At 41.4% G+C, this 27,998-nt stretch overlaps 3 protein-coding genes across 11 annotated transcripts in view; 2 read left to right on the forward strand and 1 right to left on the reverse strand.

The window, feature by feature from the left end:
- Nucleotides 1-20: 20 nt before the first annotated feature.
- On the reverse strand, nucleotides 21-5,841 carry LOC115168005 (zinc transporter ZIP5). Of its 3 annotated transcripts, none has more exons than XM_029722840.1 (12): nucleotides 5,414-5,841; nucleotides 5,221-5,296; nucleotides 4,819-5,019; nucleotides 4,230-4,492; nucleotides 3,872-4,061; nucleotides 3,487-3,664; nucleotides 3,101-3,270; nucleotides 2,301-2,429; nucleotides 1,903-1,978; nucleotides 1,564-1,794; nucleotides 1,187-1,377; nucleotides 21-940 (listed from the first exon to the last, which is right to left on the reverse strand). In XM_029722840.1, exons 3-12 carry the CDS (start codon nucleotides 5,005-5,007, stop codon nucleotides 791-793), a joined length of 1,767 nt encoding a protein of 588 aa, XP_029578700.1. In that variant the 5' UTR covers nucleotides 5,008-5,019; nucleotides 5,221-5,296; nucleotides 5,414-5,841; the 3' UTR covers nucleotides 21-790. The 3 variants fall into 3 exon arrangements, with proteins under 3 accessions (XP_029578700.1, XP_029578699.1, XP_029578698.1); XM_029722839.1 differs by having other exon boundaries at nucleotides 5,221-5,309; XM_029722838.1 differs by lacking the exons at nucleotides 5,221-5,296; nucleotides 5,414-5,841 and having other exon boundaries at nucleotides 4,819-5,173.
- Nucleotides 5,000-16,396, forward strand: LOC115168006 (E3 ubiquitin-protein ligase NRDP1). Of its 4 annotated transcripts, none has more exons than XM_029722841.1 (7): nucleotides 9,177-9,484; nucleotides 11,881-11,943; nucleotides 12,228-12,343; nucleotides 12,586-12,857; nucleotides 13,280-13,415; nucleotides 13,550-13,653; nucleotides 13,923-16,396. In XM_029722841.1, the coding sequence occupies exons 3-7, from the start codon at nucleotides 12,254-12,256 to the stop codon at nucleotides 14,275-14,277; spliced, it is 957 nt and encodes a 318-aa protein (XP_029578701.1). In that variant the 5' UTR covers nucleotides 9,177-9,484; nucleotides 11,881-11,943; nucleotides 12,228-12,253; the 3' UTR covers nucleotides 14,278-16,396. The 4 variants fall into 4 exon arrangements, with proteins under 4 accessions (XP_029578705.1, XP_029578701.1, XP_029578704.1 ...); XM_029722844.1 differs by having other exon boundaries at nucleotides 11,904-11,943; XM_029722845.1 differs by lacking the exons at nucleotides 9,177-9,484; nucleotides 11,881-11,943 and adding an exon at nucleotides 5,000-5,061.
- A 1,478-nt stretch (nucleotides 16,397-17,874) lies between these two features.
- The window catches only part of LOC115168008 (diacylglycerol kinase alpha-like), a 29,253-nt gene continuing 19,129 nt past the window's right edge, over nucleotides 17,875-27,998 (forward strand). The window contains exons 1-2 of one of the 4 annotated variants that reach the window (XM_029722848.1): nucleotides 17,875-18,151; nucleotides 22,319-22,386. The gene's annotated coding sequence lies outside the window, so the exon portion shown is untranslated. Of the gene's footprint in view, nucleotides 18,152-18,174; nucleotides 18,431-22,318; nucleotides 22,387-27,124; nucleotides 27,991-27,998 lie in introns of those variants that run through there. The other 3 variants (XM_029722846.1, XM_029722847.1, XM_029722849.1) reach the window with 3 other exon arrangements.

Raw genomic sequence — 27,998 nt, forward strand, 5'->3', positions numbered from 1 at the left:
GGAACCAGTGAGAAGTGCTCTGGATTCATGGCCAAATATAAAAGGGCCACCTTTTATTGAATTGCTGACATGGCTATACAGTATTCAAGATTTAAAAAAGATTTAATTGGATATTGAAACTTCACATTCCTCTATTCCTGCCTGTGTGGTTCAACCACTGCAAATCAGTCTGAAATAATAGGATTAAGACTCACATTGATATCAATGTTCATATAGAAACAGTAGAAAACAAGTTGCACAGTACATTTAGGAAGAAAAAAATCCTAGGGTTCATAAAACATTTAAGCAAGCAAAATCAGTGTAGGGTCATTCTCTTGGTCATCTGGTCCTGCAAGGCTGACTTCCACGCGTTGTTCACACTAACCATCAAACTGTGTAGTCCAGTGTGGTTCAGTTGGTAGAGCATGGCGCTTGCAACACCAGGGTTGTGGGTTCGATTCTCACGTGGGACAAGAAATGTATCTACTCAATACTGTAAGTCACTCTAGATAAGAGTGTCTGCTAAATGTAAAATCTTGTGTCTTAGAGGATGCGTTTTACCCAATAATTGGGCAAGAGCTCAGAATTTGGCTGCCGGTGTAAACGCATCCAGAGTGCTCTAAAGTGAAGCTGGTACTTAATGATGTAATCTTAAATCATATGTTTCAGGCCTTTAGTAGTAATGCAAATTACCACCCGGACCAAAGTCTACTCCGATAAGAAGTCATTTGGTATTGGCCAATTGCACTTCAGTTGAAAGAGTAACCAATCCAGTGGTTTAGAATCTGATCCACTCATATCCTTCATTGAATCAGACATCACCCAGGTTGAAGGCAATATGGTCCTCAAACAGAGCGATACACAGCATGATTGCACCCCCTGCCAACAAGCCTAGGTTCTGTAGCAGGAAGCGAGTCCAGGGTCCCATCGGGCCAGGATCACCATGAAGCATCTCAGGCAACTATTGAGCAAAAGGAGAAAATGACAAATGCAGCATTATTAAGCTGACCAAATTAATAGACACAGTTGTCTGTAAAATGCCTTTTCACACTAAGCCGAGCTGTGCTGGCCTGGTTACGCAGCCACTATAGTTGCTGGAACCATGCTGGAAAGGACAGTGTGAAAAGGAAATATCCGAACCAGTGCAGTTCATGTTGGCCCGATAATGTGAAAAGGGTGTGGAACTCCTTCCACCGTAGTGACTCACCATGTCAGCGAGGGCCACATAGAGGAAGACCCCAGCGGTGAGGGCGAGGATCCAGGGGGAGATGTGGGCTGACTGGTGGCCCAGGACAGAGCCAGTTAGCAAGCCCACAAAACCCAGTAGGGCTGATACAGCACTGAAGATAACCAGTCTACGAACAGGCCACCCTGCTCCCATCAGCACTGCCAGGTCACCTGCAAAGATAAACACAATGCATCAATTTCATAGTCTCATACTCATTACAGAGGTCTACCTGAAACGTTATAGTACCAGGCTTAAACTTTTGAAGGGCATGTCGATGTGCAATGCTTTTATGTGTTGCACCCATCTCTGTTTTTACATGCACCTCACAAAAAGGTGAGGTGTTCATGTATACCTACCTAGCTCGTGAGGAAGCTCATGGCAGAACACAGCTATGGTGGTGCTGAGACCTCCAGCCAGACTCTGAGAGAATGCTGCACCAATGGCCAGTCCGTCAGTAAGGTTGTGTACCCCATCTCCCATAACCACCATCCACACCAAGCTTCCCATCCCAACCTGCTCCTGGCCAGGCGGGCTGTGTGAATGACCATGCTGCTCAGTGGAATGTGTCTGCTCAAGAACGGTGGGGCCTGAAGAACGGGAGAGATGAGAAAGATGTTTTACAATGCAACGGTTCAACTCTGCCAATACGGACATAAATGCTCTCAAAGTTACATAAGTATTACATTCCAACTCACTCTGCAGAGCAGTAAGCTCCCTCTCTGGGTCAGGATTTAGAGTGGTGTTCTGCTGCTTCTGCTTCCTCTTAACTTTCTGATGACAAAAAAAATAATTTAAACATTCCATGTGAAACATTTACATCAGCAATACAAGACTAAACAATTCCCTATTTTCCAACAAAAACAATATGACTTAGGGACAATCTCAATTGCATACACCTCGCGTCCTCTCTCCTCAAAACCCATTGGAGGAGATGGTCAGAGGGGTGGGACCTCTGGCTTTCTCATCCAATGGATTTTGAGAAGAAGGCGAGGAGGACATAAGGAGTATGCAATTGAGAATCTCCCAATGACTACTATGCACAGTGTATCATAAAACAGTGGCACAACTTCTTTATTCTCTAAATCCAGCTAACCTTATAATGGGTCCTCAGTCCTAGAAGGCTCTCGAAGATGAAGAGGAGGTAGCACCCTCCCAGCACACAAAGGCCCTTCAGTATGGAGTCCTGTTCTTCAGAGTGGCTTGAGAGTGGCCCAGTCTTAGCCTGCAGGACACAGATAATACAAGACATGGTTTTCATTCAACGCATTTCATTTTAGACATATTTACTACTAGATTTTACAACTTAACCCTCGATGACTAAACAGAGACAGTAGCACTGGTATGTACAGTGAAGGGAAAAAAGTGTTTGATCCCCTGCTGATTTTGTACATTTTCCCACTGACAAAGAAATGATCAGTAGGTGGTAGGTTTATTTGAACAGTGAGAGACAGAATAACAACAGAAATATCCAGAAAAGCTCTTTGGTCTTGGCCATGGTGGAGAGTTTGGAGTCTGATTGATTGATTGCTTCTGTGGACAGGTGTCTTTTATACAGGTAACAAACTGAGATTAGGAGCACTCCCTTTAAGAGTGTGCTCCTAATCTCAGCTCGTTACCTGTATAAAAGACACCTGGGAGCCAGAAATCTTTCTGATTGAGAGGAGGTCAAATACTTATTTCCATAAATAAAATGCAAATCATTTTATAACATTTTTGACATGCGTTTTTTCTGGATTTTGTTTTTGTTATTCTGTCTCTCACTGTTAAAATAGACTTTAAAATTATAGACTGATCATTTCTTTGTCAGTGGGCAAACGTACAAAATCAGCAGAGGATCAAATACTTTTTTCCCCTCACTGTATGTAGTGTTTGACAGTTTGGTAGGGTGTTTACGTGAGGCAGGAGATGCAGCAGGGCATCTCCACACAGCGTCCCCACAGCCAAGGCTGTCATTGGACAGAGGAAGGAGCGTAGGCGGGCAGGGGGCAGAAGGGGAACCAGGCTCAAAGACAGCAGAGACGGCAGGCTGATCACAGCCAGAGCTAAGGAGCTCCATCCCAAAGCTGCGGGGAAAAAAACTAAATATTATATTGATTTTGATGTTGTATTCATTCTGCTTAAACAATAGGGTATTGTAGTTTCCAGGGTTATGTTAAGTCTTAGTGTATCCTAACTGTTAAGTTATGCTCCAAGTTGTAAAAGGCTACATTGCTTTTTAAAACATCCTATATCGATAAATCATTCCCTCTCATAGTTGGTATCTAGTTTCATAAATGCACCTTTGAGGAAAGTCACACTCCTTTCTGACTCCGCCCCATCAGTCTCTGGGTGGCGTAGACAAACACCACTTTCAATCTGGTACAGCAGAGCTGGGCACAGGAGGGTGAAGTGGGCAGGAGTGATGTGGGGTGCCTTTCCCAGACCGAAATTCCACAAGAGCTGAGTGACGTTCAGACACTGAAAAGGAAAGGGTTAAAAGAAACTGTTTATGTAAGGGGAATGTTTTGATAGCGGATTTTCTCATTAACTCCCTTTAAATAACAATGTCAAATAAAAACCTGAGGATAACATTTTGCCAAGAACAGTAAGCAGAATTTAGTTGTGAACTTTGTGCTTTTGGCACAAAACATTAACCAGATCAATTGTCTTTTATTGACTACTCACGTTCCCATGAAGATGCCTCTGAGTGGGGTGATTTGACACAAGGGAGTTAAACATTCCTTGGACAGGAATAGAGTGTGCAACAGGGGATGACCACGGAAGGACTTCTTCCTTAATCACATTATCAGATGATAATGTGGTGTCCTCTTCATACCTAGATCCAGCAGACCCTGATATCCCAGGCTGTGGGGTTCTTTCAGAGCGGGTTGAGAAGAAGAGGCAGTACAGTTTATTCAGGTGTCATTGCGTAACTAACTATTCATAACCGGATGAGCACAAATGCTAAACTTCCGTATTTCAAAAGTGGCTGTATATCTCTAACAATCATGGGATCAAATCAGTTGTAATATCTGTATCTCACCTGGCTGCGTTTGCAGAGGAGGGTGGTTGAATAGGTCTACTAGGACTGGGGGTGTCTGTTTCCTGATCGTCATGGTCATGAGATTGTGTATGAGGAGGGTGAGGTTGTGTCAAAGTGTTATGGTTGTGCCTCGATCCTCGATGGCTGATCTCCAACACACTGACCTGCCCTAGTCCCAGGCTGCCCAGTAACTTCTGCAGGCCCTTATAGGTCAGGGTCCCATTGTCTCCATACTGATGGAACAGACGCTGCAAGTAGAAGATCTGGAAAAAAAGACAGGTATTTCCAAGAGTAAATGGACAGCTGAAATTATCAGAAAGAGCAATAATCATCAGTGGTAAAATACTGACATTGTTAAACTATTAGAATAGGATATTTTATATTTTTAACAGCGCACAAAATAGATTTAGTGTTGTTGACAGCAGTGTCTCAAAGGTTAACTTGTGACCTTATCAACTCTAAATTACGTAATCTTCATAATATTGCTGTTAAATTGTTGTAGCGCTGATCTATTGAGGCCAAATTCAGATTTTTCAGAGGGCTGGAGACAATACAAACTGGTATAGCCTGTCTTCCACAATAGTCTCACCTGCTCTTCAAAAGCCTCATCTAAATGTTCAGATGTCGACCCCTCTTGTCGGCTTCCATTTGATATCCTGTCTGTCATATTCCCTGGTGTTTTCACTGTGCCACTGAGAGACAGTCGCGCCCCTGCCCCAAACTCCAGCAGAGACAGACAGACCAATAGTCCTACTGCGAGCGTCAGTAGAGGTGACATCCTATAAATGAACTGCAAAACAAGAATATGAAGAGGCACGTTCATTAAAATCAGGTACCGTGAAATGTCTCAATGACTCCTTAATGAATGTTGCCAGTTTGTTCGTCATTTAGTCCGCAAAATGAAAACTGTTACAGTTGCTGAATGCCAAACATTTTACAGGTCAGCGAACCTACAAAACCTGACATTTTCTGGGGCATACAGGCAACTCACGTGGGTTGTTCGTTGTTGCTTTCACCAGTCTCGAAATACATCTTATCTTGTCCTGCTGCTTAGAGGATTGAAGAGCCTGGGGGGGAAGTCTTTTATTTTTTGGAGTTAATATTATAACGACTCGTTCATTTACAGCCGAGTCATGAAACAGATAAGAAAGGCCGCAAAGCATTGATAACAGCAATTGACCTACCTTCTCCTATGAAGCAGGATGAATTGCTCAAGCCAAGGCTCATGAGAAATGTTCAAAACCTCAATATATCCATGTCCTGGTTAGAACAGAGTGGCAATAAAGAGATGAACAATGGCGTCTTTTTGTAGCCACTAACGGAGGCTAACTGCCATGTCTCGTTGGCCAAAGCAATGGGCAAATGAATGTTTTAGAAACGCCGAAGGTCTGTGTTAAACACAGGTTTAGGAGATCATCTTCATCAGTCAATTTTGAAGTATTTATGTATTCAAAACAAGAACATAAAGGCTTCATAATTCAGAAAGGTCATGTTAATTGACTGATTATCTCAGAACAAAACGTATACGATCTCCTGTGCATGTTAACCTCAGACCTTAACCACACTGCAAACCTTATGCCTAACCATAACCTTAAAATTAAGACCAATGATCCAGAGGTAGAAAATACAAACTAATTTCCTTTTTTTTTTACGGAAACAAGTTATACTCTTGTTTGTTCAGCCATTCCTATGGGGGGAAAGAATATAGTTTTGGGATAAACGCGAGAAAAATAAGGTCTGAGGTTAACACAGGTTTAGGAGATCATATACATTTTGAGAAGATGATCTCATAGACCAAAATGTATTCCTTTCAAGTTGTATAAGTCATATGTACGTGATACACATGGTATACACCGTCCAGTTAAATGCTTACTTGTAGGTTCCTTCTCAACAATGAAAAAACAATACAAGATTAGAAAAGATGATACAAACAAAGTAAATGGCTCAGTAAAATATAAAACATTTTAGCATAAGTATAATACAATATAATATTGTCCAATATTTGCACGTGTTATGGGGAAGGGGGGATTGGAAGGCAAGTGTTTAAATTCTGCAGTATTTAGCAATCATAATAAGAGTCTAGTAGTAGCAGTTGTGATGTGTGTGTAGCATTAACGTATGTGTGGAGAATCTAAGCAGGTGGTCAGTCCAGTTCAAGTGTTCAGCAGTCTGATGGCTTGTACATAGAAACTGTCTCAGAGCCTGTTGGTATCAGGCCTCCGATACCGTCTGCCCGACGGTAAGGGAGTGAACAGCTCGTGGCTGGGGTTTGAGGGGTCCTTGATGATGCTGTCCTCAGGCACCGTTTCCAGTTGATGTCCTGGATGGGTGGGAGCATGGGCTGTCTTCACCACCCGCTGGAGGGCCTTGCTGTCATGGACGGAGTAATTCCCATACCAGGCCGTGATGCTACCGTTCAGGATGCTCTCGATGATGCAGCGGTAGTATTTGGAGAGGATCCTGGTTGGCATGCCGAATTTCTTCAGCCACCTTAGGAAGTAGAGTAGTGGTGGTGCTGGTCAAGTTCTCGGTGATGTGGATGCCAAGGAACTTCAAACTACTGACTTTCTTTACTGCAGTCCCGTTGATCGGGGAATGTTCCATCGTCTGCTTCCTGAAGTCAACAATAAACTCCTTTGTTTTGCTGACATTGAGGGAGAGGTTGGTGTCCTGGCACCACAATGCCAGTTCACTTACCTTTACCTCCTCCCTAAAGGTTGACTTGTCATTGTTGTTTATCAGGCCTACAACCATAGTGTTGTCAGCAAACTTGATGATGGAGTTGGTGTTGTGCAAAGCCACGCAGTCATGGGTGAACAGGGAGTACAGAGGACACACCCCTGGGGGGACCCTGTGTTAAGAGTCAGTGTGGAGGTGGTGTTGTTGAATCCAGTTGCAAGATCCAGTTGCAGAGGGAGGTGTACAGACCCAGGGCTCTGAGCTTGGTGGCAACAATAGTGTTGAATGCTGAACTGTAGTCAATGAACACCATTCTCACATAGGTGTTCCTCTTGTCCAGATGTGTTACGGCCATGTGAATAGCGATGGAAATGGCATTTTACGTGGATCTATTGGAGTGGTAGGCAAATTTGAGTGGGTCCAGTGTGCTCTTATGCTGGCCTTTATGTGGGTCATGACCAGCATCTCAAAGCACTTCATGATGAACGGTGTAAGTGTGATGGGGCTGTCATCATGAAGTGCTTTGAGAGGTTGGACATGTCCCAGAGGGCCAGACGGTGGTATGCCTGATCACCGACGACGATGAGATAGCCTATAGGGAGGAGGTCAGAGGCCTGGCAGTGTGGTGCCAAGACAACAACCTCTTCCTCAACGTCAGCAAGACAAAGGAGTTGATCGTGGACTACAGGAAACGTAGGGCCCGAGCACGCCCCCATTCACATCGACAGGGCTGTAGTGGACCGGGTTGAGAGCTTTAAGTTCCTCAGTGTCCACATCACTAAGGATCTATCATGGCCCAAACACACCAACAAAGTCATGAAGAGGGCTAGACAACACCTCTACCCCCTTAGGAGGCTGAAAAGATTTGGCATGGACCCTTAAATCCTCAAAAAGTTCTACAGTTGCACCATTGAGAGCATCTTGACTGGCTGCATCACCGCTTGGTATGGCAACTCCTTGGCATCCGACCGCAAGGCACTACAGAGGGTAGTGCAAACGGCCTAGTACATCACTGGGGACAAGCTCCCGGCCATCCAGAACATCTATACCAGGCGGTATCGGATGAAGGCTCTAAAAATGTACAAAGACTCCAGCCACCCAAGTCATATACTGTTCTCTCTGCTTCCGCAGGGCAAGCGGTACCGATGCACCAAGTCTGGAACCAACAGGACCCTGAACAGCTACTACCCCCAAGCCATACAACTGCTAAATAGTTAGCTAACAGTAGCAGCAGCAGCGTATGTCACTATTTAACTATCTGTCACTTTATTCCTAGTTATATGTACATATCTACTTCAATTAACTTGTACCCCTGCACATAGACTCAGTACTGGTACCCCTTGTATATAGCCAAGTTATCGTTACTCATTGTGTATCTATCATTACTTTTACGTGTTTTACTTTTCTATTATTTCTCTTTTTTATTTATCTCTGCATTGTTGGGAAGGGCCTGTAAGTAAGCATTTCACTGTTAGTCCATGTCTGTTGTTTACGACGCATGTGACAAGTAAAATATGATTTGATTTGACAAGTGTTGAGTTGATTGAATTTTCACAAAAAGAATAGTCTAATTCTCTCAACCTTTCTGGTGATAGGCCTACTGTATGCAAATCGTTATCACTTAAATGTTGAAGAATACATTACAGGTAAATAGTAAAATCTCTTAATGAAAGACAGGGATGAGTAGGCCTAATGGGATAATAGATTATGAGTCGGACGGTGATAGTCAGAAAAGTCCAAAGAGGAGAATTCTGTCTTGAACCCCAGAGCCAGCACACCGTCTTTGCTGGTTCATCTACGGCCCATGGGAGCCAAACTATGATGGTGGTCTAGACCCAGGCCTGACAAGAGGCATAGTCACCTTCACACAAAAAAGAGAACACAAAGGACAGTGATCAGTACAGAGGACAGTGACCCAAATAGGTAGTCTTGTAAGGGACCTTAGGAGTCAGCCACTTCCACAGGAAGCAGGAGGCACCGAAGGGCCTCAAGCTCGAGGGCCCACATCCAATGACCTACGTTGAATTACAAACCAGATTTAGTGATAATGGTCCCCACGATGAAATCGGGGACTGTGGATCTTTCTCCATCCCCATTCGTTTGTGTGTTAGTCACACGCGATATTTGACAGCACTGTCCCGATTTGAAAGAAACTTGGGGGAGTGATGCGTCTTGCCATAGCGATCCTGCATGTACAAAATTGAACTGATTGGCCCAAGTCCGGAGCTATATAGTAATTAACTGAAATGTGTTAGTCACACGCGATATTTCACTTGGCTCAAGGGGGGGCGCTGCACCATTCGTGGGGGACGACATGTTCACTGTTGCCTTGTTTTTATTTTCAATAATATTAACAGAATTTTTTTTATACAATACGTTTTCTTACATTTTTTAAAATATCATTTGATTTCAATCATCTCTGACGCCCCCCTGTCGGGTTGAGGAGGCGGAGTGGCTTGCTTGCTAAACCAGCAACAACCTACTTAGGCTAGCTGATGTGGCTGGAGGCTAGCTAGCTGTCAGCAGAGGTGAAATTACGGAAATTGTCGCAATCAGTTTGCTTGCTCTTCAAGGACGTAAGTGGTTATTCCCGATAACAGAATATTTTCTTTGAAAAAGGGTTACAGTAAGATAACGTTAGCAAGTCAACAAGAGCGTGCTGATATAGCCAACAGTTGGCCTAGCAAGCCAGTCAGCTGCAGTGCTAGCTAGGCTAGCCATCACTAGATCAACCTATCTAGCTAGTTGGCTTTACTTATTTTCTAAACTAAGAAACGAACGTTGACTCGCTTTGATGGCAGCTTGCTAACGAACGTTAGTATAACTCACATGTATAAGCTGCAGGTCTGTTAGACTGCTAACTAGCTAGCTAGCTTGAGCTGGCTAGCTATCGCATTTCATTAAAGCCAGTCTGTAAAGTGTCCTATAATTTCAGCTAGATATAAGAGAATATCTTATTTAACCATCCCTCCCCAGTCTGCTGTGTAGTGTTGCTGCCTGCCATACTGAAAATATGTCACAAGTCAGCTGGACAACAAGAGCCTCCACTCAAATATGGGAGGCTAGGCAGCGAGGGTTTAAAGCAGAGATGTTCTCCGTTTGATTGTTTAGGCTACAGTCTATCATCTATGGTAGCTAGTTGTGATTACACTATTGTGTTAATCAGCAGGCTCGTAGTCACCACCCAGAAAACAGGGCCTAGTCAGATCAAACTATGAAATGCCCTGTCTCTTCATCCTCAGTATGCCAAAGCAGCAGCTGCAACCAAGGTTGGAAATTAACACCCACCAAATGCGGGTAGATTTTGTCATTCTCCGGGTAAGAATGTCTATTTCACCGGCCACGTTGGCGGGTGGTCACAGAGCATTTGGGAAGTGTTTTAAATCCAAAACCCACATGTAGAAATTGGCCGTTTTGACAAGAAATACTACTAAAGTGTGACATTGTCCTCGCGTTTCTTGGCCAGTTACATCGTTTTGTTCACACGTTAGGTTGTTTTTCAATGTTACTTTGAGTTTGCTGCAACTGTCTGCCGCTAGGTAGACGACGTAGTTGGTGATTTTTGTTCGTCACAGACAAGTGCTCAAGTTACCACGGTAACGGCCCGTCCCTTAAAGGATTAGCTAAAATGTTTTCTTTTTAAACACTTTTTTTTAACCTTTTTATTTAACTAGGCAAGTCAATTAAGAACACATTCTTATTTACAATGACGGCCAAATCCGGACATCGCTGGTCCAATTGTGCGCAGCCCTATGGAACTCCCATTCACGGGCCTGATGTGATACCGCCTGGATTCGAACCAGGGACTGTAGTAGCGCCCCTTGCACTGAGATGCAGTGCCTTATTAGACCACTGCGCCACCCGGGAGCAAATCTCACCTAATGATTGAGCATGGATAACTCCCAAAAACTGTTATACATAGTCATTAAAACACTCAAATACTTTGATTGCTCTCCTAGATTTATTTGTGTGCTTCTATATGTTTACATAGGAGAACAAAATGTCAGCATAGAGCCTTGAACAATCATAATACATAAGTTGTATCACTCAGCTGTTTGTGGCAGGGCAGGCACTTTGTTGATTCTTGATGTTCATTTGTAGAACTGTGTCTCTGTTTTTACTGTTGTATCTAAAAAAAAAAAATTCAGATTATTTTATTCGAGAATTAAAAAATATATATATCCACATACAAACGACAACAGACAGACGCACACAAACATCCACAATATAACTCCTGCCCAGATCCCCATGCTCACACCCCCATATCCAGCGCCTGCATCATTCTCCGCCACATGGCCTCAAACCGCACCATTTGGTTTTTTCTCTCTATAACCCACGCACTTTCAACATTTTAGATGATAAGCATTTGACATTTCCATTGTATTAAAGATGGAGGACTGGTTGATTTCCATTTTAAGTGCATGTTTTTTCAAGCTAATTGACAAGAAAAGTAGCATTCAACCCATATCTCACTGCACACTCATATGCCATATCTTGAAATATGCAGACAGATGGATTAAAGGTACATTTAGATTGTAATACTAAATTATTTATTTTAACGTACATTGGTTAAAAGACACAGGTCACAAATGTAATGATATATATCCCATTATTTCTTATTAGTAATACATTTCTTGTTTTAGAAACAATAGAAAGCATGCTCATCCATTTTTTTCTGTGGTGATTTTTGGTGTAATTATAGTGAAAATAATGTTTTGACTGGTAAGAAATCTGAGTGACTGTTAAAAAATATATATATATCTACCTGCCACAGTGGCTGGCGGACCATAAAGTTAATTTCCCACCCTGGCTGCAGCCCCAAGGATAGTAATTGCGGAGTTTCAAACCATACTGTACTGTCTTTGGTTTAAGTTCTGTGTCATTACCATGATACCATTTCTAAGTAAATGCCTAGAAAGTTAGGCTTATGTGTCTGATTGTGTCTGTCTCCCAATACAATGTCTCATCAAAGCCACTCCATGTGACCTTTGACAGTCCTGCTGAATGGGAGAAATGAGGGCCATTTGTGAGTGAGGTAATGGCACTGCTTTTCTGTTTTCTCACTAGTTCTCTCAAACTACTGGTTTGAGCCACTCAACATTGTTTAGCATGAGGATATAGCTGAGGTTGTTTATGATGCTAAAAATATGGTAACAACAAGGCTTGACCTTGAAGTTATGTTCATTGCACAGGATGGGGTATGTTCGTTTTGCTGCATTGCTTTTGCAGATATGCCATAAACAGTCCTCTAGACAGGTTTGCATTGTGAAATGGATTTTCTCCAGGCAGTGACTCACCTACCCGGCTTGTATTCTGCAGAAACCTGTGTGTCTCAGTGATGTGCCATGGGGTATGACGTCACCAGGTTCCAAGGGGAGGTGGATGAAGACTTGCTGTGTCCCATCTGCAGCATGGTACTGGAGGAGCCAGTGCAGGTTAGTGCCCTACATTTCCCTCTTCCCTTCTCAGCCAGGCCATGCAAGGAATTGTTAATCCCTTTTATCAATTAAATTATTATTTTTATTACAAAAAAATCGAACTTTCCTCTCAGCTAGTCACCTATTTCTGGGATAAAGACCTACTGATTTAATTCTTATTTTTCATACAAAACAAACGTATTTCCCCCCTACCTCTTTACCCTTCTCCATCTCCTCTCATTATTTTCTCTCACGTGTAGGCCCCGCACTGTGAGCATGCCTTCTGCAACGCCTGCATCACCCAGTGGTTCAATCAGCAGCAGATCTGTCCTGTGGACCGCACCGTGGTGACACTGGCTCACCTCCGGCCCGTGCCCCGCATCATGCGCAACATGCTCTCCAAACTCCAGATTGCTTGTGACAATGCTGGCTTTGGCTGCACAGCCACACTGCGGCTAGATCAACTGCAGTCTCACCTGAAGGACTGTGAGCACAACCCCAAAAGGCCCATCAACTGTGAGGAGGGCTGTGGGTGAGTCACCTTAGAGCACATTACACAGCAGAGTAGAACAGACCGGCCAGAATGAAAAACATGGCTATGACTTTTGAGTTCCTGGGCATGCCGCACCACCACTGCAGAATGTGACAGTATCTAGTCTTGTAGTGGTCTCTAGAGTGGGGGCTCCCGCTGGCACAGCGGTCTTAGGCACTGCATCTCAGTGCTAGAGGCGTCAATACAGACCCTGGTTCGATTCCAGGCTGTATCACAATCACGTGATTGGGAGTCCCATAGGGCAGCTCACAATTGGCCCAGCGTCATCCAGCTTAGGGTTTGTTTGGGGTAGGCCGTCATTGTATATAAGAATTTGTTCTTAACTAACTTGCCTAGTTAAATACTATACAAATCGAGTGATCTAGTGGCTTTAATTTCAAAAGGTCACACTTTCTCTACAGGTTAGAGATGCCAAAAGATGAGATGTGCAACCACAACTGCATCAAGCACTTACGTGGCGTGGTACAGCAGCAGCAGACCAAGATCTCTGAACTGGAGAAGAATGCTGTAGAGCACAAGCACCAGCTAGGGGAACAAGTAAACAGACGCGCGCGCACACACACACACACACACAGCATACAAACATATGCGAATGCGTAATTCATAAAAATCCATTAGTGCTCTGTTCCTCAAAGGTCAGGATATAATCTGTCTGTGTCTTTCTCTGTTAGAAACGGGACATCCAGCTGCTAAAAGCCTACATGAGAGCAATACGCAGCGCCAACCCCAACATGCAGAACCTGGAGGAGAGCATTGAGTACAACGAGATCCTGGAGTGAGTTTACTCTCCTGTTCCCCTGGCCCTGTCCTTTTAGGATATTTTGACATAGTTTCAGCATTTTATTTCAGCAAGCGTCATCTATTTACTGTGTTTTGGATATTGTTTGTTTAAATTATCAATGTGTACAACCACTTAAATCACCCTGAACTTAATCAAATTTAATAAATCCCTTTTTTACATCAGCAGTATTGTCACAAAGTGCTTTAGAGCTATAAAAAAAAATCCCTATTCCCCATCTCACCTGTTCCTTTCCTGCCCAACAGATGGGTCAACTCCCTCCAACCTGCACGGGTGACACGCTGGGGCGGGATGATCTCCACGCCAGACGCAGTTCTCCAGGCGGTCATCAAGCGTTCACTCATCGACAGCGGCTGTCCTCTGTCCATCGTTAACGACCTGATTGAGAATGCCCACGAGCGCAACTGGCCGCAGGGCCTGGCCACGCTGGAGACGCGGCAGATGAACCGGCGCTACTACGAGAACTACGTGGCCAAGCGGATCCCTGGGAAACAGGCGGTGGTGTTGATGGCCTGTGAGAATCAACACATGGGAGAGGACATGATCCTAGAGCCTGGCCTGGTCATGATCTTTGCCCATGGGGTGGAGGAGATCTTATAAGAACGCATGGAGGGAAGGAGATTTTCTAAGAAATTAGCCAACATTAGGAGAATGTCTAGTGTAGTTTGGCAGAGAGGAGTGCAGACATTTATGTCAGGGATTTATTCCTCGAAAAAAAAAAAAAAATACTCCTCTCTAAAAACATACAAATTATGGGTCTATTTCCCGATGCGAAAAAAATATATAAAAATACACACATTCAACTTATCAGGTGCAGGACAGAAGAACGAATCAAAGAAAAAAGAAATGGTATGCTCCCATGGTGATGTAATCAGACCCTAAAGAAAGACAATGTTTTGATCCCCGAAGATCCAACTCGGATCGAAACGTTGTCTTTTTTTGTCTGATTAAATCATCATGGGAGCATACCAGAGTGGCAGACATCTTTTTCTCTTTTTTTTTCAATTTCACAATGGTTATGAAAATGTTTGTCTCTTGAAAGATGAAAGTGAAAAGGGGTGGGGGGGGGGATTAAGCAGAATGGAAGATCGGAAAGGATCCTAAAATGACCAGAAGAGGAGTATTACTTACATATGAGCTTAATATCTTTGCCTTAAAAGGACATTTCCAAAAATACACCTGGAAAAAGAACATAACTGATAATAACCAGGATATTCTAAGATGGAATGTTTACAAGAAGTCACATAATGTGCTATTAAAAGCTTTGTCTGATCTTCTAAGTTTCTCTAGATTCCCCCATCATACGCCTTCTGTTGTGTTCTCTAGATTCCCCCATCATACGCCTTCTGTTGTGTAAATAAATGAGCATAAAAAATTATGTAAATACAAATATTATATTGAAGAAATATACACTCTCTAGCTATTCTTCTTATACAATAATTAGACAATGTGATTTTTGTCCGTTGGTTTCCATCTGCATTCACACAGGAAGCACAATTCTGATTTATTTTCCCACTAATTGGTCTTTTGTCCAATCAGATCTTTTCACATCAGATCATTTTCAGAGCTGATCTGATTGGTCAAAAGACTAATTAGTGGGAAAAGATCAGAATTGGGCTATCTGTGTAAACATAGGCCATGTGTTTCAGGATGCTACCTTTGGACATGTTTTGCTCGCTCCAGCATTGTTTTTTTGTGAATATGTCATGATGTTTAGCTTATTTTCTTGTGCCATGCATTTTATTTATTTATTTGGAAGACTATGCTTGAAAATGTTTTCGTGTTATGTAAATACAATTAAGCTCATAATTGTCCTTTTGCTTCTGTTGTACATAGTCAACATAAAGTTGGGTCCAACTGACATTAAACGTTTGGGATGTAACATTGTGTAGCCTAATCTGTTTTATTTCAATCATGATTGAAGCTTTTATGTGTTTTTATTTTTATTTTATTTTTTTACAAAACTATTATCTAAAGGCTTTTAATAATTGAATGAAACTAAAGTAACAAATGAAAAGGAACTTGATCTAAAGACATGGAGTAGAAAAAAACATCAATGGTGGAAAAAGTACTCAATTTTCATACTTGAGTAAATGTAAATGCCAAACAGCAAATTCCTTGTATTAAGCAAAATTAAAAATGTATCTAATTTTCCTTTTGAAAATTTTTATTTACGGACAGCCAGGTGCACACTCCAACACTCAGACATAATTTACAAACGCAGTATTTGTGTTTGGTGAGTCCACCAGATCAGAAGTAGTAAGAATGACAGTGTGTTATATTGATAGGTGTGTTAATTACACCATATTTATGTCCTGCCTGAGCATTCGAAATGTAGCGAGTACTTTTGGGTGCCAGGGAAAATGTATGGGAGTATAAAGTACATATTTTCTTTAGAAATGTAGTGGAATAAAAGTTGTCAAAAATATAAATAGTTAAGTACAGATACCCCAAAAAACAACTTAAGTAGTACTTTCAAGTATTTTACTTAGTTACTTTACACCACTGACAAACATTTGGAACTTAACTTCATGTTACTTTGTTTGTGTCACCATAATGTACAAACATGTCAATTAAATGAAGATCAATTTGGATTGTGAATCTTTTGTTCTGTATTCTATCTTTTGTTCCTGTCATTCTGTCATTTTTATGTTTTGTGTCATTTTCTCTTTTGTGCTGTGGGGTGTACAGACAAAAATAAATAAAATTGCAATTGTGATACTCATGGTACTGTTTTCTTAGGGTATCAAGTCACTCCTATTTACAAGCAGGGACTCCATACATCATGGTTTCTGATCATTAGGGGTCTAAGCAGCAGTCTATCTGGCAGCTCCTCGTCTGTCTACCCACACAAACACCCACATGGTCAGTACAGTCATTGTGTACAGTATGTCTACAGCAGCAGTGTCCGCTGAGCTCTGGCCAGCAGCCCATACTCTCTATTGAGGACTTTACTTTTAAATCCTTCCCTTTGTTGTGAATGGATGGAATGCCATGTGCTTTGCCAAATGGCATGTTTTTGTTATTGTGCCTGAAAATCCTCTGATTCATTATCTGGTGTTCAATGATCCAGGCTGAATCACATCCGGCTGGGATTGGGAGTCCCATAGGACGCCACACAATTGTCCCAACGTCATCCTGGTTTGGCCGGGGTAGGCCGTCATTCTAAATAAAAATGTGTTCTTAACTGACTTGCGTAGTTAAATAAAGGTTTAATCAAAATTAAAAATGTATCTAATGCAGGGGTTCTCAAATTGTTTAGCTCAGGCCCCTCTTCCAGCATTGGGGAACATCTTGCACAGGTTTAAAGCTTATTTCCTGCAATTCTACACATTTTGTCATGGGTCAGAGAACATTTTGCTGTTTTAAAGCTCATTTTCTTTCAATTCTATACGTTTTGCCATGTCTAACGTGTGTTCATATTCTCTTTAAGTGGCTCAAGCATTACAACAAAATCTATGGGCTACAAAACCTAGCTAAAAACGTTAGCTGACATGGGCTAGTTGATCTGGACATTTCTGCCAGGTTATAAATAGCTCTCTAAGGTATGTAATGACTGACTGGACAAGAGGAAAACGGATTTTGCACTACCCAATTTCAACTATTACAACTTTCAAGAGTAAGTTGAAAGTAAGTTGGACCCCGCTCCCACTCCCCCTGCCACTGATCTAATGGATTGAGACAGCTTTTACCTGTATGCAGATACAATTGTATTGTTGGACCAGACTTCACAATGCATATCTGTTTTTCCAGTGCTTTAACCCTCATAAATGCAAGCCATCAAAAGGACAATAGTTAGGCATAATCAATAGTTAGGCTACTGTCAATCCATCATTGCCTCAACAACACCCTGTTATGGGACTGATATCTGCCACACTGACATATAAATGGTGTTGCATTATAGGCTACTGTAACAAGGCAGTTGGGAGCTCGGTAAGCCTACCAACAACCTTGCTGTTGTTACAGATCTCATCCACCTGTGCCAAACTGGTCCAGACCTCTTGGCTGAAGATGTAGTGCGCACAGCGCTTTGAAAATAAAATATTGGCATATAGGAAGTTATCGACTGCAACTGGATTTGTCCATCGCTGCTCTATAGCCGAGCCCACATAAATGATAAAAGAAGAACCCACACCCATTCACTAGACTGGAGTAAACAGGGCAAGCCCAATGTACATCATCACCGCGTCGGTCAAAGTGCGCACAGATGACAGTTCGAGGCGGTGCTTTCAGGCTATGCTTTATTGCTCGGGAGGGGGACATTGCTGAGTCGGACGTGGGAGTCAGGCAATCTTTCCTATTCTATCTGGGTAAATGAAAGCTGACAACTAGACCACTTTATTACAGCGTCCACCACAGACTGTCTCGGGCGCCTTGCTGCGTCTAAAACTTTGAATTGTGCCCCCTCGCCGTGGAGCACTGCAACCCGCTCGAAGAACGACGGACGGACAACGCTCATCATCGCGAAATCTAGGTAATTGACGCTCAAAACATCCCTCATTCAGTCACCCTGGCTGAAGTTCAATCAATCGTGTACGGCCGTTTACAACTTTGCGTACATATTGCCTGTGAATGATTCGTTGCGCCGCTGCCAAATGTGGGTAAGATACATATTTCAAGAGAGAGATTACACTATCCCTCGCCTCGCCCAACTGATCTCAGTTGGTTCCCTCCGTGGGCAAAACCTAGGCTACTTTTTGAGTGGCAGCCTACTCTGATACTAGGTTACATCTACAGCTTCATGGTCCCAGTGGTAAGTCTCTCCCCTTAACCTATAACCTAATCTTTAGACATGCTTGCTAGCCTGGAGGTTGCACAGGAAATGTGGTATAGCCTAGGATAGGCTAACCTACTACTATGATATAGAGGTGTTCAACTGTAACCTCTATATTATGGCTCAATATTGTAGACCAGAGGGCTTTCTTTTTCTACCTTCCTGCAGATAATGTTATCCCTCTATGTGATTCCTGATGCAAGGAGCCTTGTATGGATGGAACATGTTGACATCCTTGGAAATATTTCTCAATGCAGGATAATTGGTGGAAAAATACATTTTGTCTCTTCAATTTATGTTCTTGTTATGAGAAGAATAATCCTAGTTCCCACGGGGGACCAGTACGGAAGAAGACATTTTTTTAATGAAATGTATGCATTCACTACTGTAAGTCGCTCTGGATAAGAACGTCTGCTAAATGACTAAAATGTCAATGTAAAATGTAGTTGTCACCTAAAACAGCTGACAAACCAACACATTGCTCAGCACACAACATAATCACACTTCCATCATTTAGAATTATGACTACTGGTGCTTATACCTTCTGATATATGTTCAACAGGTTTCATATACCATATTACATATTTATGTGTAATGAAACCACAAACAGTCAACTTTCAATTTTGTCATTTGTGTATGTATTTTTGTCTAGACATAATCCTATTGCCATCTCAATGAAAAACAATTTTTATTGTAGTTTTTATTCAAATGTTTTAATAGTTTTTTTTAATTGTAAAGCAATTCAGACTTGTTTATATTCAAAATCAATTATTGACCAACCATAGACCAAACCAAAAATAATACAACTAAGATGTCCAATCAGATAGAACCAGCCAACATCCTCTTGAAAGAGGATCACCACTAGGTGTGATGACCTAAGGAGGTGGGCTGAGTACAACAGAGATATAATATAGAAAAAGAAACAGAGTATACAAACCAGTCAGGGGAATAAATACATCCTATAAAAAACCTTGTATAAATTACAAACATTCAACGTTTTAATAGCTTTTTTGTTGTGAGAAGAAGAAATTGTGTTTATCGTTCAATTTCATTCTCAAAAATAATAAACAGAGTTTTTTGACTCATAAATGTACATGAATGAATATGGAATTTAGCTAAAATAACAATGAGGTTGATTAAGAAGAAAGACTTTGCTATACTTTGTATTTCAGTGTAATTACAGTATTTTCATTCAAGTTAAGTGAGGTCATCAGTTCTTGTTAAAATGTCCATTTCCTGGTTTCCCTCTACACTGAAGGAGAGGAAGACAAAAAACCATTCTGGAAATACTGGCTAGTCTCCTATTCAAGTCAGACTTATCAGATCATGCTGCACATGTAAATAATCACAGGAAAACATCAAGAGAGGCATTCCTGGTTAGGTCAACCAATTGGTTAATAAGCAAAAAGACAATCTTTACAGATTACAGACACATCAGGACGTGGGTCACACTGGGAAAGGATCTTCTCTCTGTCTGTTGTTGCAGAGAAATGAAATGAATCTAATCGGGTTCAATAGAGCTAGAGAGAGTGTGTGTGTGGTGTCTGTGTGTGTAGGCGCTGCCCCCAACTTATGGTGTATCTGTCACCTGGGGCTGCATGGAAAACGGTCCACGAACACAAGAACACAACTCAAGGGCCAGTCAGCCCTCCCCGTGGAGGGGCCAAAATGTCGCTCTTTTTACACCAGGGGTGTCAAACTCGATCCATGGAGGGCCTAGTGTCTGCAGGTTTTTGTTTTTTGGTTTCAGTTAAGACCTAGACAACCAGGTGAGGGGAGTTCTTTACAAATTAGTGACCTTAAATCATCAAGCAAGTACAAGGGAGGAGTGAAAACACTCAGCCCTCCGTGGAATTAGTTTGACAAGTGGTCTACAGTATCCAGAGGACTGACTATTGAAATATGTGTTAGATACCAAACATGGATGCTATAGTGTTATTCTATCTGAAAGTTGATATCTAAAGAGAACTTTGGTGCCATCTAAATGAATGTAATGATGTTTAATATACAGTACTAGTCAAAAGTTTGTAAACATACTCATTCAAGGGTTGTTCTTTATTTTTTACTAGTTTGTATTGTAGAATAATAGTGAAGACATCACCTATGAAATACCACATGGAATCATGTAGTAACCAAAAAAGTGTTAAACAAATCAAAATATACTTTATATTCTTCAAAGTCGCCACCCTTTGCACACTCTTGGCATTCTCTCTACCAGCTTCACCTGGAAGGCTTTTCCAACAGTCTTGAAGGAGTTTCCACATATGCTGAGCACTTGTTGGCTGCTTCTCCTTCACTCTGCGGTCCAACTCATCCCAAACCATCTCAGTTGGGTTGAGGTCGGATGATTGTGGAGGCCAGGTCATCTGATTCAGCACTCCATCACTCTCCTTCTTGGTCAAATAGCCCTTACACAACCTGGAGATGTGTTGGGTCATTGTCCTGTTAAAAAACAAATTATAGTTCCACTAAGCGCAAACCAGATGGGATGGCGTATCGCAGCAGAATGCTGTGGTAGCCATGCTGGTTAAGTGTGCCTTGAATTCTAAATAAATCACAGACAGTGTCACCAGTAAAGCACCCCCGCACCATCACGCCTCCTCTTCCATGCTTCATGGTGGGAACCACACATGTGGAGATCATCCGTTCACCTATTCTGCGTCTCACAAAGACATGGCAGTTGGAACCAAAAATCACTCATTTGGACTCATCAGACCAAAGGACAGATTTCCACCGGTCTAATGTCCATTGCTTGTGTTTCTTGGCCCAAGTAAGTCTCTTCTTCTCATTGGTGTCCTTTTAGTAGTGGTTTCTTTGCAGCAATTTGACCATGAAAGCCTGATTCACGCAGTCTCCTCTGAACAGTTGATGTTGAGATGTGTCTGTTACTTGAACTTTGTAAAGCATTTATTTGGGTTGCCATTTCTGAGGCTGGTAACTCTAATGAACTTATCCTCTGCAGCAGAGGTAACTCTGGGTCTTCCTTTCCTGTGGCGGTCCTCATAAGAACCAGTTTCATCATAGTGCTTGATGGTTTTTGCGACTGCACTTGAAGAAACGTTCAAAGTTCTTGACATTTTCCGTATTGACTGACCTTCATGTCTTAAAGTAATGATGGACCTTCGTTTCTCTTTGCTTATTTCAGCTGTTCTTGTCATAATATGGACTTGGTCTTTTACCAAATAGGGCTGTCTTCTGTATACCACCCCTACCTGTGACAACAAAACTGATTGGTGACTACTTCATGAAGCTGGGTGAGAGAATGCCAAGAGTGTGCAAAGCTGTCATCAAAGCAAAGGGTGGCTACTTTAAAGAATCTCATATAAAATATATATTCAGTTGTTTTAACACTTTTTTTGGTTACTACATGATTCCGTATGTGTTATTTCATAGTTTTGATGTCTTCACTATTATTCTACAATGTAGAAAATAGTAAAAATATAGAAAAACCCTTGAATGAGTAGGTGTGTCCAAACTTTTAACTGGTACTGTATCTCTGTGGTAATCTTTACTCTGTTCAGAGTAAACATCTCTGTTGTACTCAGCCCACTCCCTTAGGTCATCACACCTAGTGGTGATCCTCTTTCAAGAGGATGTTGGCTGGTTCTATCTGATTGGACATCTTAGTTGTATTATTTTTGGTTTGGTCTATGGTTGGTCAATAATTGACGTTGAATATAAACAAGTCTGATCTAGTATAAATGGAATGAAGGTCTTTTGTTCTCCCTTGCCCTGCTATCACCCTACGGCACGTGTCAAACTCATTCCCCGGAGGGCCGAGTGTACGTGTTTCCTCTCCTCCCTTGGATTTGATTGATAAATTAAGGTAACTGATTAGTAAGGAACTCCCCTCACCTGGTTGTCTAGGTCTTAATTGAAAGGACAAAAACAAAAACCAGCAGACACGAGTTTGACACCCCTCCCCTCCAGAAAAGGTTGTATGAAAATGCTCCTCTTATAGACTGCTTGGCCTGAGCAGGTCTGCTTCGTTCATGCTTTGTCTTGTACCTTTTAAGATCTACATGCCTAGAATTATGCCTTTGCCAGTAATGCCTTGTAACTCATGGTTTCACCTTGTATTATGGAACTCATTCATCCTACAATCTTAATTAAATACTTGCATTGTTATTCGCTTCTCATGAACATTTCTTGATCTTAGTCAGCTAAATTAAAAATACTCGATTGCACATTGTTTAACTATAATATTAAATGGCGTGATAGTCAAATGAATGAAATGTAGATTGTTAAATATTAGTTATCTCTGTGTTTGTGTTTTTCCAATTGACAGCATGATTAGTAAACAATAAAAATACATATAATTTGCTCCCTGTGCACAGATTGTACATTTCAATGCTCTTCTAAAGGCAGGCGAACAGTAACAGAGGAGAAAAGGTCCTCCAAACACGTAGCAACGCTCAGAGAGTGAAAGTGGCGTGGTTACAGAAGGGAAGGGTGCACGCTCAGAAGTCCAGGCGGGGTTTGTGTTTTGTCTGTATTCAAAGCACCACGGTGTTCCACGGGACTGCCTCCGCCCACAGCCTGTTGCATACGTTTTTTTATTGATGTCAAAAGAGTGATGGGCCATACACTCATTGTTTGGTGGAAATAAATAATTAAAAGGCAACAAGCTGTGTCTCGCCCACATTTTACAGAAATGTGTGATTCATGCACAGGAGCCAAAATCCGTTTTTCCACTCAGACAAACCCTGCCTGACATCTGACATTTATTTTTTTCGTCTCAAATATAATTCCATTTCTGTAAATGTAATAACTTGATTAGTTATCTGATCTGACATTAGAAATTGCGCTCAATTCAGATAATGTACAAGAAAGATAGTGTCAGTGCAATAGGAAGACTAAACAAGTAAAGGTTGAAGTTCCAGTAACGCAAACTTCATTATCAAGAATTTTCACTCCAGCTCTGTTCTCAACACTCAACAAAAATATATATTTTATTTTGTATGAAACCTGAGAAGTGACCTCATGAGTAAGGGTCCATTTTTAGAGTGAGGGAGTATTCCCCGCTCACAGCATGAGTCACAGTACTAGCATCTGCATGTGGAATGCAATCTAGTCTGTGTGGCCTTTAGTTTAGAGGGGTAGAGCTGAGTCGCGTGGGAGGGGAGGCGTGGGCGCAGGGGAACACTCATAGCGGCTGGCTGGCTGGGCTGAGGGCTCCCCCCGCCCTCCCTCCCTGGTCCACTCCTGTCAGTCACCCGTGAAAATGCACTGACTGACCGCAGCTGATGTAGGGAAACACTTTCCATAGCAACCAAGCATGCCCTTCCTTCCCTCTGTTAACCTACCTGATGTAATCTCTATAGATCATCTAGGTCGGTGCCGAAAATATTTTGGTTTCTATTGAAAAACAACTAGCTATGACAGTATGAGGCATGCTGTCACTGTTCAAAGCAAATGACTGTTTTTCAACCACAAAATTTGAACAAAAGTTTAAGATTGGTTGTTGATCTCTAGCCTAACTGTTACAAAACAGCAGATTTCCTCGACAAAAGGTGTGGGCGTCTCGACAGCTTGCACGCATGGAAAAAATCCCCACAGCTATACCTTGAAACTAACCTTGTAAGGATGGACTGCCTATATGTAAACTATAGGCTATATACACTGAATTTAAGAAGGATAATTAGGATACCTACTGCACTGCAATATGGTAAAATATATGTCGTTTTATAATCTATGATGCAGATGCACAGAGAAAATGAAATGTACACAGATCCTCTCCTCAACTCCCTTATGACTTCATCTGCTCACAAAATTCTATGTATCTTTCCAAGTACAGATGAATAATCAGTAATGTTGAATTGATTGCTGGAAAATGTACCAAATAATGGCCTAGCCCAGGAAGGGACAGGTGGCTGCTTGTATACACAGGAATATAAAGAACACAGGGTCATTCCATTTTATTTCAGCAAGCCATGACACCCACCATCTCAAACTGTTCTGAAATGGTTTCCGTAGTTAAAAACAGATAAGCATTCCTGCAACATTATTTTGTTGAAAGACAATTTGAACTAATTGATTGCAACCAAATTGGCCATTTCAATTTATAGGATTCATATAATATTCAACAAATATAGTACCCAACATCCGATTTGGACCAAACCTCTTCTTAACAATGATTAAGATGTGAGGAATCCAATAAAAAATTGTTCAAAGCTACCCACAGACACCCCCAAACCCCACATCAAGCCCCACCCAATGTCCAGAATACAGTATTTATTCTCTGTTTGAAAAGTATTATGAAACTGCGGCTTGGAGTATAGTTTATTCATACTATAATGTATTCTCAATGAATTTGGTGATGTTTTCTTCCCTCTATTCAGAGAAATTAGAAGTAGCTTGTATTTTTCCCCATAAATTGGTGTGAAAGTCCCAGGTTTTGCCCAATAGATACTGTTTTTCCTGCTACTGCCACACCCTTTTATACATTTTTGCTGGTCTCTTGTGTTTACTAAATGATAACAACCATTTTATTGAAACTTGAAGTTAAAAAAACAAACTTTTGCCCATGATAAAAATAAATAGGGTGGCAAGTAGCCTAGTGGTTAGAGCGTTGGACTAGTAACCAGAAGGTTGCAAGATTGAATCCCCGTGCAACAAGGTCAAAATATGTCGTTCTGCCCCTGAACGAGGTAGTTAACCCACTAGGCGTCATTGAAAATAAGAATTTGTTCTTAACTAACTTTCCTAGATAAATACAAATAAAATAAAAAATGGTGTGCTCACAATTCAAGCGAAACCTCCATGAAAGCAATTCACTTGGTACTTCTCTTATACTTAATCTGTGTCAAGGAAACGACCCTGTATGTGTTGTTTATTCCCTTTAAAAAAGGTCTGGATTAGACCATTCCTGGTGAACAAGCAAACCATTAGGCTACAGCAGTGCTAATGATTTCAATGTTATGGTCTCTAGCTAAGGGTCTTCAATGGTAAAATTCACAAACACACACTCTGTGGTGTTTTCCAATGGTAATAGTATTGGGTTAGATTGATTGGTAAGTGTCACTAAACACAAAACATATAAAGATGTTTTCTAATAATTGTATTTAAAAACATAAGACTGCCATGCAATGGTTTATAATTGTATTATATTATTAGGGTTGTCACAACAGTCACGAGGCCATTTCTCCATAACAATTGTGGGCTTGTAGGAAGAGTCTTCATATGAGAATTGCAACATAGGGATAGATCTCTCAGAGAGTTTCTATTTTTTTGGACTATTCAAGGATGAAGTATTAGTTGCTAAGAGAAGGACAAACTGAATTGCTTTCATGGAGGACTGGCTTGACTTGTTATGATATCATTTATTTTAATCACGAGTAAAAATGTAATCGATTTAATAAACACGAGAACAGCAAAATGGATAGTAGGGTAGCAGGAACAGCGGCATCTAGTGGGCAAAACCGGGTACGTTCACACTAATTTATGGGGAAAATGCAAGCTACTTCAATGACAATTTTTTTTTTGTTTTTTTTGTTTTTCAACCAAATTCACTGAGAATAACATAGTATGATTAAACAATACTCCAAGCTGCAGCTTAGATACTACTTGACCAACATAGATAACTGATACTGTATACTGGCCATTGGAGTGGGCTTCATGTGGAGTTTGAGGGGTTCCATGGGTGGATTTTGACAATTTTATTTAGATTCCTCGTGACATTGTTAAGAAGAGGTTTGGTACAAATCAGATGTTGGGTACTATATTTATTGAACATTATATGAATCCTCTAAATTGAAATTGCCAACTTTGTGTGCAATTAGCTTAATTTCTCAGAGTTAAAAAAATTTCAGCAAAATAATGTTTCAGGCATGCCCATCTTATCTGTTTCCAACTACAGAAACCATTTCAGCACAATCTGAGATGGTGGGTGTTGAAATCCTCTTTCTTGTGCTTTTTGAGGTGGAATGACTCCACGGGCAGATAAGAACCTGCTGAGGTTTCTGTTGTGCCTTGATAGATGGTTGCCTGGATCTCCCCCTTTCAGCTCTACCAATCTACTCCCATGTTCATCACAATCAGCACAATCCTGACATGTAGGGGTGAGGTTAGGATGGGGTGGCTCATGATGGGGGCCAATTTCGACTTACAGCGCTTTTTTTATATATAGCACATGTTGTTCTGTCTGTTAGTGATTTCCAGTCTGCATGTAAAAATCCTGCATGCAAATATAATATCTGATCAGGAAGTAGTGAATCAGATTTTACCCAGGTTGCCCTGGCCTAAATCATGTCAGACAAGGGTGGTAAATCGTCTGTCCGACATGAGGGAATAGAGACATGCTAATATCAGTGTATTGCTTTGAAGGGCATGCAGAACTGCCATCTGCCATGTTGCCACAGGCAAGGCAAGGGAACTCATCTAGAAGTAGCCTAAAACTGGATTTTCCATGTCTTGTTTAGAAGCACTACTTTAGTATGCTCTTTGAGATGTCTTGATTTTCTGCTTTCAAATTAGCAGAAATTAGCAATTAAAATTTTATTGGATAGATTATTTGAACTGTATAGTAAGGCCCTAACTGGAATCCAAAAGGTTGCATGATGTGCAGTATAAAATAAGTCCTTTTTAAAAGCCTGCCATATCAACAAATGGCACTTTCCTGTCAATTCTCTCCTCTCAACTGATTGGCTGCCTAAACAAAACTGCTAGGCAACGCTGCTAACCTTTTTGAGGGGAATTAAGAAGGGACAACGTGACCCTTTGTTAGCACAGAGAGATTGTGGTTTCACGTCACATTGAACGTGGGCATTTAGCAGTTTATTATTTTGCTTTTCTCAGCACTACTCCATAACTGACAGACTTTTGATTGCTGTAGATATAATACTGACTGTCTGACCTATACTTCCGTAGTGCTATTAGGTACTGGGACAATAACCCATTTTAAAATGGAGATGATTTATCACATTATTTTATGATTTGATCCAAAAACTGCTGTTTTTTGGCAGATTTGAAGAGAGAAATTGTGGATGGAGAGCTACAAAGATGAAAAGGTTGACACTTGCCAGACTATTTCAGGAAGAGGTGTTGGATTTTACAGAGAAACGCATACAAGTTGATGAATGAATAGAAAACTGGGTCAGACAACACTCTGAAAAAAAGCTTTGGGGAGACTAAAACTCTTGACATGTATAATGTCTCTGGTGTGTCTGTGGCCTGATACTGCTTATGCAGAGCTTGTATTGGGGCCACTGGGCGTTCTAAAGTACGAAATGCTCCTTGAAGCTGCTTATGCTTGTCAGCTTAGCACTGGGCTACTGTGCATTCTCTTGCTCGTTGTTAACATCAACAATGTCATTTGAAACATGGGAGTGGAAAGACAGCTGTTTTTGAAACATTTGCTCTGAACACTATTAACATCATGACTGGAGATGACTAAAGGACATTGCTGGTGTTGAACTATGTGGTTCATGCCAATTTGCAGATGTAAATTTTGTGGGTTTTAACAGGCCGTTGCTAACCTGTTTGCATGGTGTGATGATCTGAAGCATCTTGAAGCGTCTTTCTAAACAAAGCCTTGCCTTGTGAGTTA

Source organism: Salmo trutta, chromosome 30 (assembly GCF_901001165.1).
Source record: "Salmo trutta chromosome 30, fSalTru1.1, whole genome shotgun sequence".
Taxonomy (NCBI): Eukaryota; Metazoa; Chordata; class Actinopteri; order Salmoniformes; family Salmonidae; genus Salmo; species Salmo trutta.

Coding starts and splice junctions, on each gene's coding strand:
- LOC115168006 (XM_029722845.1), top strand. CDS start 12,254: ATGGGGTATGACGTCACCAGGTTCCAAGGGGAGGTGGATGAAGACTTG. Junction 12,344..12,585: donor TACTGGAGGAGCCAGTGCAG/GTTAGTGCCCTA, acceptor TCTCACGTGTAG/GCCCCGCACTGTGAGCATGC. Junction 12,858..13,279: donor AACTGTGAGGAGGGCTGTGG/GTGAGTCACCTT, acceptor CTTTCTCTACAG/GTTAGAGATGCCAAAAGATG.
- LOC115168005 (XM_029722838.1), bottom strand. CDS start 5,052: ATGAACGTGCCTCTTCATATTCTTGTTTTGCAGTTCATTTATAGGATG. Junction 3,271..3,486: donor GAGTGTGACTTTCCTCAAAG/GTGCATTTATGA, acceptor TTTTCCCCGCAG/CTTTGGGATGGAGCTCCTTA. Junction 941..1,186: donor ATGTGGCCCTCGCTGACATG/GTGAGTCACTAC, acceptor TTTGCTCAATAG/TTGCCTGAGATGCTTCATGG.